The sequence below is a fragment of the Notolepis coatsorum genome, assembly GCF_963971535.1.
Source record: "Notolepis coatsorum genome assembly, chromosome: 14".
Lineage (NCBI taxonomy): Eukaryota > Metazoa > Chordata > Actinopteri > Aulopiformes > Paralepididae > Notolepis > Notolepis coatsorum.
The window spans coordinates 37,708,050-37,721,377 of NC_140178.1; the positions used below are offsets into that span (position 1 = coordinate 37,708,050).

Genomic DNA, 13,328 nt, shown 5'->3' on the forward strand with positions numbered 1-13,328 from the left:
CAGCACATCACCTCTTCCAACTCCTTCCCTCAGGGAGGAGATACCGGTCCATACATGCCAAGAGTACACGATTTAAGAACAGCTTTTTCCCCCAAGCAGTTAGACTGTTAAATACTCATTGACTGTCCCCTCACGTGCACCATGCACTTACCACTGCACTTGATAATCTCTGATTACCACCCATTATGCACTTTATTATTTAAAATATTCTGTTATGTACAGTGTTATATGTGTTATGTGTTCATGTATGTATATATGTACTACGGTCTGTGGGAGCTCCCCTGAAATTTCGTTGTATACTGTGCAATGACAATTAAAAGTCTATTCTATTCTATACATGACATTTATGGCATAGGGACATAGCTGATATAGGTATTTAGTACTGATACATTTGTGACATATACGGTATTCAAATATACAGTACTGTTACCCATAGATCCTGACAGAGTATATCCATATGATGGGGAGGGGACTGGAGTGGGTCGGAGAGAAATATACATCCGGTGGTGAGGAGACTGTACATTTGGAGGGGGTGGGTGGGTGGGAGAAAAAAATACATATACGGCGGGGAGAGAATATACATGCGGTGGGGAGGAGACTATTAGGAGGGGGTGGGGGGTTTGAACATCGGTGGCCAGTTTCGCATTGCAGCCTCCCGTAGGTGCTCTTTAAGAGCGGTTTTGAATGTGGGTAGGGATTCACATTCCTTTACAGCTTTGGGTAGGGCGTTCCACATTGATGTGGCATAATTGCGAAACGTGTTTAGTCCCTTGTTTGAGCCGAATCTGGGTTTAACATGATTTGTTGAGCTTCCTCTGGTGTTGTGGTCGTGGTATTCACTGACCTTTGGGAAGTATTTTGACATGTACATGGGTACCTTAGTCGTATATAGTGTATCTTGTAGACCAGGCCCATTGCAAGTTGCTGTACTCTGTCGTCTACTCTTTATCCTAGGTTGTCAAAGTGTGCAGGGGTGAGGTGGGTTCTAGGGGTAAGGTCAAGTAGTAGTCTGACCAGTTTGTTTTGTGATGTTTGTAATCTTGTTTTTAGCGCCTTTGAGGTGCTTTGGTACCATGAGGTGCAAGCATAGTCGTAGTACCCTTGAATGAGTGCTCCTGCCAGAGTCTTCAGGGTATTCTTGTTTACCAGAGAGGAGATCCGGTACAAGAATCTAGTTCGTTGGTTGACTTTTTTTATTACATTGGATGCCATTTTGTCACAGGAAAGATTTGCCTCTAGGATGGAACCCAGGTAGGTAATTTCATCTTTACACTTTATATTTATTGGTAAAGGATTTGCACTACAACTCGTACACCTTACTGTAAATTGTACCTAAATTGTACCTCATCCCATTTCTGCTCTGCACTATATAGTATTGTATATTAGTACATTGCATAGTATATTGTATATTGTATGGTAACTCAGTTACTTCTATTCTGCATCGAACATTGTACATATGTCTATACTGAACACTGTGACCTCTATTTTTACTTCTATTCTACATGCTATACTATTTTATTTCGTACTTATCTTGTCTAGCACAGTCTCTGGAGCGTAACAGTAAGAAGCATTTTGTATAAAAGTATTCTGTACTTTTTTTTTTTTTTTTTTTTTTTTTATTATTGCAAAACAAAATTGTTAAAAGTCAGTACTCAACACACAATGCATAATGAAACTAACAATTAAGGTGGCTAAAATGACATGCAAGTACAGTAACAGAAAACAAAAAAAAGTATATAATAATATTTTACCGTATACAGTGTATATCCAACGAAATTACCAATTGTACCAATGTCTTACAGGATATACTCCTAATACCTATTATCTAAAACCCTACACACATATGCTCCAGCTCGAACCCCCCCCCCTCCCGGACCCCTCCTTGGATAGTACCTCCATTATCCCTCACTCCTAACCAGACACCACCATTATAAGCTAGCTTTTATTCTCTCCACCACTTCTAACCACATTGACATTTTGGATTCGTTGAGTCCCAGAATTCTTGCTGTAGATATTTCTTGATAAATCACATCGAGATATGTAAGAAACCAAACCTTCCGGCACATTTTTTCCGGTTGAAACCAGCGTGATGCGATCAGTTTTTTAGCTACTGTGATACCCGATAAAACCAATCTCTTTAGCTGTGGATTTACTGCAAACTCAAAAACATCATTCAATAGTAATACAGAGGGGTGTACTGGTATATTCCAAGATACGAGTTTTAATAATTGATGGGTCACATCTTTCCAGAATGCCTTAACTGGTGGGCAGTCCCAATACATGTGCATAAATGTTCCTTCGTCTCCATTTGTACATTGGGAGCATTTTGAGTCTTGTTTGAGACCCATTCTGTTCAGTCTTATAGGAGTCAAGTATGTCCTGTGAATATAGTTAAGATTGATTTGTTGATGGTCCGGGTTCCTTGATGTAAGACGGACATTTGCCCATGCTCCTTGCCAATCAAAGTCACTTTCCAGGTCTGGTATATCCCTCCTCCAGACAGAGTCTAGTTGGAGGGTTTCATACGAGGACGTTAGTAATTGATAATAAAAACCTGATACAAAACCTCTCGATGTCTCTCTTTCATAGAAGAATTTGTGGTATCTGTGGTGTTCAACTGGTATGTCTAATGGAACACCGTGAGACTTCAAACATAGCTGTAACTGTATGTAAAAAAGCCATGTGGACTCGGTGAGATTAAATTTTGTGCATATTTCTCCATAACTACAAAAACCCTGGTTGTTAAAAACATCCCCTAATGAGTGTATGCCTTGCTCTTCCCATATAGGGAATCTTATAGGACGTTTTTCAATTAAGAGTGCATTGTTATTGAATAAGGGAGTGTGATTGTGCCATTTTTGTGGGTTAGGATATTTTTTTTGTGTTTCACGCCATATCCGGATCGCATGGGTAATTATGGGGCCAAATTTCCGCTCACAGTACTTGATTGGTAGTTTAGTGTGTGCTATGTCCTTCAGTCTATGTGGGGCTACTATGTTTTCTTCCAATTTTCTCCAGGATACTAATACTTGGGGATCAAACCATATTGTCAATGGTCTTAATGTGTACGCCTTAAAATATTGGAAAAAATCTGGAACTGCCATGCCACCGTCTGCTTTATTTCTCTGTGCGGTGGATCTTTTTATACGTGGAGGTTTGTTATTCCAAATAAATTTGTATGTGGAGGAGTGTAATCTTTTCCAGTAACCCTCTGGAGGGGGTAACGGTAGCATTGAACTGATGAAGTTGATTCTAGGTAGTACATCCATCTTAACTATTGATACCCTTGCCTGTACTGAGTTTTTAAGTTTTGCCCACCTGTCCAGGTCGTCTTTGATTTTGTTCTGTATTTTTGTGTAATTGTGCTTCACCGTTTGTCTTATGGTGGGAAATATTTCCACACCCAAGCATCTAAAATGTTTTACCATAGGTATCTCACCTGGGAGGGTTGTATCTTTTTTTGCTTGGGTGTTAAGTGGAAGGAAAGCCGACTTCGGCCAATTTATTTTAAATCCCGATAGATCACCAAAGTTCTCAATCAACTTGAGTAGATGAGGCAATGTGGTGTTGGGGCTTTGCATGAACAATATTACGTCGTTCGCATATAAACTAATTTTATGTTGTGTGCCCTTGATTACGATTGGTTCTATGGATTGGGATTGTCTTATATATTGTGCTAAAGGCTCTAATGATAGATCGAATAGTCCGGGACTAAGAGGGCAACCCTGTCTGGCTGAGCGTGATACCGGAAAGATTTCGGAGATGAATGTACCTGTTGTGATCATGGCCGAAGGGTCTTTGTATAATACTTTAATCATATCAATGAATCCTTTTCCTAACCCCATCCTTTCTAATACTGCCCATAGATACGACCAGTCCAGCCTAATCCAGACCATTCCAGTATTCTGTACTTCTGTATGACAACTATTAAAGAAACTTGAATTTTTTATTTTTTTTATCCACTTTTTTCTCCCATTTTCTATATTTTCTCCCATCCCAATTTCGTATCATCCAATTCAACCCTCCCCTGTCACGGACGCTGTTTCTTGCCTCCCACAAGCCGGCTGCAATGTGGACTAAGTCATACATAGCACAAGTCCCCTCCGGTAATTGAGGTAACAGCAGTCGCATCTTTTCACCTGCGCAGCTCGATCTCTCAGTGGCGAGGAGTAACGCGTGGGAGGCTCACGCTGCCCCGACACTTCCTGATTCTACTGCGCAGGCGCACCAACCGACCTGTAGGAGTCGCTGTCCACAACGCCCGATCCCCACCCATCAGTTTCCCACCCCCTAATACGGCCAATGTGTATTAGTACGGACAACCAGCTAAACTGAAAGCAAATGTGGAGCGCTGGGCTCGAACTGACGAGCCGAGCGTCTCCAGCATTTCGTGGCGAGCGCCTTGCCCACTACGCCACGTAGCCGCCCCAAGAAACTTGAAACTTGAAGTCTGACCAGTTTGTTTTGTGATGTTTATAATCTTGTTTTTAGCGCCTTTGAGGTGCTTTGGTACCATGAGGTGCAAGCATAGTCGTAGTACCCTTGAATGAGTGCTCCTGCCAGAGTCTTCAGGGTATTCTTGTTTACCAGAGAGGAGATCCGGTACAAGAATCTAGTTCGTTGGTTGACTTTTTTTATTACATTGGATGCCATTTTGTCACAGGAAAGATTTGCCTCTAGGATGGAACCCAGGTAGGTAATTTCATCTTTCCTTGTGACAATATTGTCACCCACTGTAACTGAGAAGCCGTCGGTCTTGCTGAGTTTGTTATTTGAACCGAAGAGTATGGACTCTGTTTTGCCCATGTGTAATGATAGTTTGTTATCAGCGAGCCATATGCAGATTTTGCCTAGTTCCGAGCTGAGGGTTTTTTCAACCTGCAACTTGTTCTTGTCAGAGACCAGCAGGGCTGAGTCGTCCGCAAACAGGAACAAGTTGCAGTCACAAGCTGACGACATGTCAATTGCATAAATTAGGAACAGTAGTGGTCCTAGTATGCTTCCTTGTGGAACACCACAGTTCACTGTGAGGGGGGGGGATAGAGTACCGTTTACCTCCACCATCTGTTCTCTCCCCTCCAGGTAGGATTGCATCCAGCTCACTGATAACTATCAAAACCAATTGCTTTTAGCTTGTCAATCAGAATGGAGTGATTGACACTGTCGAAGGCCTTTTGTAGGTCCAGCATGACCATGCCGCAGTATTTGCCCGCGTCCACCTCTTGTTTGATGTGGTCGTTCAAATAGAGAAGGCATGTGTCAGTGGAGTGGGATGTTCTGAAGCCAGATTGGAATTCGTAGATTAGATTTTTTTCCGCCAGGTACTTTTCGACCTGTTCGTAGACAATTTTCTCCATGACTTTCGAGATGGAGGTAAGAATAGAAACAGGGCAATAGTTGCCTGGGTCTAATTTGCTGCCCTTTTTGTGCAGAGGGGTCACTCTCGCAATTTTTAAGTCCTTGGGGACGTGTCCCTGTTTTATGGAGAGGTTTATTATGTGTGTGATGACTGGGGTGATGCCGGCTGCTGCGTCTCTGAGGAATTTGGAGGGGATGTTGTCATGGCCAGTGGCCTTGTTAGGTTGGAGGGCGCTCAGTTTTTTGAGTACCTCATCGGTTGTTACCATTTCTAGTTTGAAGTCGTCTTTGCGGACCCCTAGGTTTTTGTAGTATTCTACTATGTGTTCTACCCCATAATGCCCTGAGTGGGAGGGTAGTTTGTTTACCAGTGTTGTGGCTATGTTTGTGAAGAAGATGTTTAAGTAATTGGCTACATCCAGCTTGTCTGTGATGAGCGTGTTGTCCGTCTTTATGTTTATGTTTGAGAATCTGGTTTTAAGTTTTTTTTACTGCAGCCTAGTTGATTATTGAGTAATTTCCAAAGTTCACGTGGGTTGTTTTTGTTTTCCTCCATTTTGTCATTGATGAATTTCTTTTTTTAGGTTTTGATCATGGTGTTTACGTCATTTCTTAGTCTGTTTCTTAGAATTTTCAGTTCAACCACGTGGGCTTGGAATTCACTGTTTGAGCTTTTGGAAAGCTTTGTCTGACTTTTATGAAGTTCCGAGCATTTTTTGTCTCTGGTTTTCATAGCGGCCAGTATTTCAGTGTGCATCCATGGCTCAGCGTGATTTTTAACCCTGGTGGTTCTTAGGGGTGCCATGTTGTTGAGTATTGTTGTGAATTTGGTTTTGAAACCAAGCCATGTTTCTTCAACCTGTGTACCACTGAGTTCATCTGACCAGTCCATGCTCTCCAGTTCTTGGTTAAAGGCCTCTCTAGAGTAGGTTTTAAGGTCTCTAGATGTGACTGTTTTGTGACAGCCGGCCTTCTGTTTTAGCTTTTTGCGGGTACAGAAAATCATATAATGATCACTTAACCCGCATGCTATCACCCCTTTATTGGAGATCATGGACTTGTCAGGTCAAAATGAGGTCAATGGTGGTTTGTGTTGAATCACATACCCTTGTGGGTTGGGTGATTAGCTGGCTGAAGCCGTGCAGATCAGAAAACCTACTGAAGGCCCTGAAGACTGGTGCTGCTTTATGCAGCATATCCGTGTTCCAGTCCCCAATAAGAATTTTTTCTACACCCTCCACCCCAGCTAAACACCCATCCAGTGTGTCATAGAAGCCACTCTGTTCTGGCGGTCTATAGATTGTGCCTATTAGTACTGGTTTTGCCCTATCGAATAGGATTTCAATCCAAACAGTTTCAATTTCGTCATGGTTAAGGTCAGTACGGTTGATGAATTTGGTATCTTTGTGTATATACACACAGACGCCACCTCCATATTGATTCCTATCCCTCCTGACTATTGAGTAGTTTTCGATTTCAATCTCTGGATCCTGTACAGTGCACAGCTTGTACTCCCCCCCCCCCCCGCACTCAAAGCAATGCAATCAATGGTTCCTATGTACATTTAATGTACTGTAACGTCGACAGTCAAACCACAGTTGTAGTTTTTAATAATAGGTCACAAAATACTCTCAAATGAAGGTAATGATATGTTTTTAATAAGAGAGGGAGTCCAATGTGTGTAGCTGTAAACTAGTCCGTTTGTTGTACAATGTACAGTTTCTACGTCAAATGTATACTCTTTTCTGGACTCTTTTTGTATCACAAACAGTACTGTATTTGCAAATCTGGTATGTCATAAATGTATAGATGTAGCAGTACTGTCTATCTGTATGTTGTGTATGTTATATATGTTATGATGAATTGAAAATGGGGGACCCTGATGTAAACAAGACAAAAGTCTTTCTCTGGTCTGCATCCCCTTAACAATTGTGTGTATTGAGCTGTACTGTACCCATTCTGCAATCTGTTAATACAGTTTTCAATCAATCAATCAATGTTTGTTCTTTTCCTTGGGGAAAAGCAATAATAGATCAGCCACTACCGACTTATAAAAATGAATTTTTAATTGCAAGTGATGACATTAGCATTTCTTACATCCAATATATTGACACAATGTCAGGCTATCACATGCAAAGGAAAATATATATGTAGCTTACTCAATTTAATGTAGTGATATGTAAGATGGTCAAAAAGGAGAAATACATTTTATTTCCATATGTCTTCACCATCATGGTATAAAGCTGCTGCAGGCATAAGAGTTTACAGAGAATTCTTGAATGCCACGGCGACACATTCACCTCAACATTCTTTCTGAAAAACATATTCTCCAACAAATCTTTGTTTCTTTTGACCTCACTTAACCCTTTCACTGCCGCACTACAAAACTGTTAACCCTTTCACAATACACAGAAGGTTAACCCTTTACTATCACACTACCGACGGTTAGTAAAGGGTTAACCTTCTGTAGTGTGGCAGTGAAATGGTTAAAATGATCTTTGGATGGTGGGAAATGTGGCCACAGGACAATACACCAGGAGCTCTAGGGTACACCCATTCGGGAGTGAAGTACACCAATAATATTTTTTACAATGCATTCCTGGGATGAAACAGATAAGACAATAATCACAACACGTTTAATTCTCCTATGCAGAGTTGACAGCGTCCCTCTGTGTTTAGCAGGCTGTGACATAATATGTGTAGTCAGCTCTGTGTAGGAGTGTGAACATGTTTGTCAAAGGAGATCAAACTTGATTGGCTGGAAGCTAGATTAAGTAAAATACAATCACTTTGTCTTAAGTGGAACAAATTAAGTAGGCAAAGTAGAGTGAAATCGAATGGTGATTAAAAAGTGCACTACTCAACAAGCTTTGCCCATTAACTCCACCTACACACACACATACATACATTACACACACATACACACACACACTCGATTGACACTATGCAATGCAAGGAACTAAATAAAACCATTGCAGACATCCAAACCTACAGATATTTTCATAAACTTGTAGGAATGCAATGAGAACTTTCAAAAGTGCAAAATAAAGGAATGGTTCACTCGTCACAAATGATCAGGACATAACGGAATGTTACAATTGCTAGAAAATTAAATATCCAAGCCAAAGACACGGAAAAGCAAAATTTCTCTCCAGATCACCGGCAAGGTAATCACTCAGGAATGACTTGATCCCTTTTGTACCAAATCCAGAAATGATGGATCTTTCTCTCATGTCACCCAATATGTAGGCTAACCTATCCTATGGATTGTTAGGGATTTCATTAGCATCCAAGATGAAAGAAGTATATATTATTATACTCCATAAAAACAGTTGTAGGAAAGCTGCAGCCAAAAAAAACATCAACTAGATGATTTTAATATTAATAGGTCTTCTCTTGCCATTCATTTTAAACTAGTGAGGCTATAGCGTAATAAACAAAACCATTCAAACACAGCTACTATGATAAAAGCATTGCCGAGTCTCTAGGCAAGGCATATCGGACAGCTGGACTGTTGTAATATTTGCATGAAAAGATTGTCACAGTGTCACATCATTAAGCTGGTTTGATTTAATGTAGGAATGTAGATTCTGGTAGCGTCACTTAGCCGTATTTGTTTAAGCACAAAATAAAAGGATGTAAAATATATAAATGTATACATATACAGCTATACACTATGTATGTACAAAAAGATAAACATAAGCCGTGCCGACATACTTAGCTAGGGTATGCAGCCGTTGGTCACTGTATAACACTCTTATTCACATTGTTACATTCAGTCTGTCCTCCCATGCGGACCAACACCTGGTCAGCACAGACAGGCCAGCCCACACATCTCATGTCCTTCAACATATTAGTCACTAACACAACACAGTATGAGAGCCGATGGCACAGAATTAAATGAAATCACATCCGATATGAGAGCGGCAGAGGACCCGCCGTTCTGTTATGGAGTGAGGATCAATAACGATGGCGGCCAGTGTGTCCTGGGGAATGTGGCTGGGAGTGGATGTCGTGAACAGCAGGTCGGGTTAGCACTCTATCTGGGACTGTAGCTGCCTTCGCAGGGTGAGGGTGCGTCGGTGTAGCTGCTGCATCTGTTGCATGCGGTCCCGCTGGCGGGCCAGGTTCTGGGGCATGGGGTAGCGCTGGCAGCCGTACAGGAAGCGGTAGGGGATGCGGACGTGGCAGGCGGTGGCTCGACAGCGCGGCTGGGGCATGGGCGGCAGCAGCATCCAGCGCTTCCTCTCGGCACAGTAGCGGTACGCCTCCTTGCGGTACTGCTTGTCCATGTCGTCGCTGTTCTTCCAGCCTCCGATGACGAAGACGTCTTCGTCAAAGTGGCAGACGGCGGCGCCCTCGATGCTGGTCACCTCCGGGGGTAGGCTCTCCAGGATCTCGTCGGAGATGCGGGTGCTGATCTTCTGTTTGGCGGTTTCATCCCGCACAGAGTAGCTCTTGGGGCAGCAGGAGGCCGTGTGGTAGAAGTTAGTGGCGGCCACGGCCATCTGAAAGATGCAATAGTTGTCGATGAGGGGCAGGGAGTCGACATCCTGCCACTGACGGCTCTCTGTGTCATAGCGGGTGGTCACGGTCTTCAGTCCATCCTCGTTGTCTGTGTCGACGGGTGTGCGTGCCGTGATGTACACGTAGCGGTCCTCCACGCTCACTGCCTTCACGTCGCGCAGGATTTTAGGTGCGGACTCCAAATTGTGCCACTTGTCCTGCTCGGGCTCGTACACACTCACATCTTTGAAGCCTGGACTAAAGTTGCCATGGCCGCCAATACTGTAGAGGATATCCTTGATGCAGGTGAGGCCAAAGGAATGCTTGCGCGTGGTCAAGTTGCTCACCTGCTCCCAGGTGTTGCGATTGGGGTTGTAGCGTTCTACCGTCTTAGCGAAGCCCGGTTCCATGGAGCCGGCTACGTAGACGTGGGACTCCGTGGTGGCGATGGCGTGGCCGTCTAAGTGGTTGTGGATGTGCGGTAGGTTGACCCAACGGTCCTCGTATATGAAGTAGCCCACGCATTCACTCAGGTAGTCCCCTCCCTCTGACACCCCACCGACCACCATGATGACATCCATGTTCTGGCCAAAGCGAGGCTGGAAGGAGGCCATGTAGGAGGACCAGAACTCCAGGTCCGCTGACTTGAGGTTCTCGAAGCGAATAGCGTGGCCCTCCACAGCCTCCGACACCAGGCGGAGACAGGCCTCGTTGGACGCCACCAGTTGCTCGTTCTTCACCACTCTGGTGAGGTAGGTGGGCTTGATCTGGGGCAGCCGGAGGAGTCGGAAGAGCTCCTCAAAGTACCGCCCTCGCTCCTCTGTGTTCTTCTGCACCCATTTCACCACGGCTTCAAATAACACCTCCTCAGAGTCCACGGTGATCTCAGCGTCGGACAGCCAGTCACGCACCAGGTGAAAGGGCAGCGTGTAGAACTCCTCGTCCTGGATCACCTTGTGAAAGTTGCGGCGGATCATGTCCGCAGCACGTAGGGCCAGCTGGTCCAGAGTGTACATGTGGGCCAGACTGTGCACCGCCACGCAGTTGGTCAAGCTCAACTTCTTCTTCAGGAACTCGCCGCAAAAATCCTTCAGCTGCAGCAGGAGGAACCTATAGGCAGTGGAAAAACAATAACATGTCAGTTTGTGTTCCAGTAGAACCAGCAGCACCAGCAACATGTCAGTTTGTGATCTACATTTACATTTAGTCATTTAGCTGACGCTTTTATCCAAAGCGACTTACAAGTTCTGTACGACTTGGGTACAACTCTATCAGCTGAGTAACAATATTCATCAAAGTGTTGCGTGTTACAGTGTAGGTTAGTTTATTAGGACAAGTGCATGACAGTAAGGTTAGTTAGGGTTCGATTCTAGTAGAACCAGCACCAGCAACATGTCAGTTTGTGATCTAGTAGAACCAGCACCAGCAACATGTCAGTTTGTGATCTAGTAGAACCAGCACCACCATGTCAGTTTGTGTTCCAGTAGAACCAGCACCATGTCAGTTTGTGTTCCAGTAGAACCAGCACCATGTCAGTTTGTGATCTAGTAGAACCAGCACCATGTCAGTTTGTGTTCCAGTAGAACCAGCACCATGTCAGTTTGTGTTCCAGTAGAACCAGCACCATGTCAGTTTGTGTTCCAGTAGAACCAGCACCATGTCAGTTTGTGATCCAGTAGAACCAGCAACATGTCAGTTTGTGATCCAGTAGAACCAGCACCATGTCAGTTTGTGATCTAGTAGAACCAGCACCATGTCAGTTTGTGTTCCAGTAGAACCAGCACCATGTCAGTTTGTGTTCCAGTAGAACCAGCACCATGTCAGTTTGTGATCTAGTAGAACCAGCACCATGTCAGTTTGTGATCTAGTAGAACCAGCACCATGTCAGTTTGTGTTCCAGTAGAACCAGCACCATGTCAGTTTGTGTTCCAGTAGAACCAGCACCATGTCAGTTTGTGTTCCAGTAGAACCAGCACCATGTCAGTTTGTGTTCCAGTAGAACCAGCACCATGTCAGTTTGTGATCTAGTAGAACCAGCAACATGTCAGTTTGTGTTCCAGTAGAACCAGCAACAGCAACATGTCAGTTTGTGATCTAGTAGAACCAGCAACAGCAACATGTCAGTTTGTGATCTAGTAGAACCAGCAACATGTCAGTTTGTGTTCCAGTAGAACCAGCAACACGTCAGTTTGTGTTCCAGTAGAACCAGCAACAGCAACATGTCAGTTTGTGATCTAGTTAGTAGATACAGAACCTTACATGAACCGCAGGCTATATGACAATCTTGTAGAATACATGCACACAAACAATGGATCCATAGGCTTGATGGTAGCACAGCCCTGGGGGTTAGGCCTGGTAATTACAAAAATGCATAAATACTGTACACCGTGGGCTTCATTAACATACCTGTCAGCAAGCTCCAACACTTCATGCACATTGCAGGTGCTCACACGTATTTCTCCCGTGTACATGTACTGAATGACACTCTCCACTGTCTCCGGATCTGGTCCCAGTTCTGAGCTCCATTCTTTCATTTCAACCCGTCCAGACAGGGATTCGGAAAATTGTCCTCCCAACAAGGGAGTGAAATAGTCAGTGGCCGCTGCGAGGACAGAACGGTGGGCAGAAAACTCACAGCTCTGGACATTCCCGGTTGCCGCCCCGCTGCTGAAGGCCAGCGTTACGTCGCAGAACAATCCCTGCTTCCTCTGTTCGTTCTGCCGGCGAGACAGCTCTGAACAGTGGGAGGAGGAGGTGAAATCCTCGGCCTCTTCCGTGTCGCCGTCTCCGGCAAGGGCGCTGGGTGTGCTGGTGCCGCTACTGCTCCGGGAGGAGTCCTCCGGGTTGGGGGCTGCGGCTGCCATAATGCCGTTTGACGAAAGAATATTGGAATCGAAGTGAACTCGTGAAGGAAGGAACGCTACATACGCAGACACATAACGTTACATGAACTCAAAACACAGCCGGAAGCCGAAGTCGGTTTGGCATTCGTAGCTTCCTATTGGTATGTCGAGAGGATACTTAAAGAAACACTCCACTCCAAAATAAATAAGATGGCGAAATTTTGGTTTCAAAATGCAAACAAGGGTCTGTATTGTCTCACCTTGGTTGAGAAATGCAGGCTTCAATCTATGTTGTTTAGTATATCTGTTCAGTACTGGTCAGTACTGTTTCAAGATGCACAATGAGATCTTCTGAGAGAATTGTTGAATAGATACACAAATGTTCTAGAATGTTTGATTATGACATACTGATAGTTTTAATTCATTGATCTGTTGTCAATATCTTATATCTTCAGGCTGTACACTGACGTCAGATGTCTCTGTGTAAACACAGGCCAGTTTTAATTCATTGATCTGTTGTCAATATCTTATATCTTCAGGCTGTACACTGACGTCAGATGTCTCTGTGTAAACACAGGCCCGATGAAACGGTCTCTGTGTAAACATAGGGCCCCATGAAAC

At 44.0% G+C, this 13,328-nt stretch overlaps 1 protein-coding gene across 1 annotated transcript; it reads right to left on the reverse strand.

Moving 5' to 3' along the window:
• Positions 1-7,438: 7,438 nt before the first annotated feature.
• Positions 7,439-12,815, reverse strand: klhl11 (kelch-like family member 11). The gene is made up of 2 exons (XM_084329334.1): positions 12,271-12,815; positions 7,439-10,974 (listed from the first exon to the last, which is right to left on the reverse strand). Exons 1-2 carry the CDS (start codon positions 12,726-12,728, stop codon positions 9,390-9,392), a joined length of 2,043 nt encoding a protein of 680 aa, XP_084185460.1. The 5' UTR covers positions 12,729-12,815; the 3' UTR covers positions 7,439-9,389.
• Positions 12,816-13,328: the final 513 nt, after the last annotated feature.

Coding starts and splice junctions, on each gene's coding strand:
- klhl11 (XM_084329334.1), bottom strand. CDS start 12,728: ATGGCAGCCGCAGCCCCCAACCCGGAGGACTCCTCCCGGAGCAGTAGC. Junction 10,975..12,270: donor GTGTTGGAGCTTGCTGACAG/GTATGTTAATGA, acceptor CACTGCCTATAG/GTTCCTCCTGCTGCAGCTGA.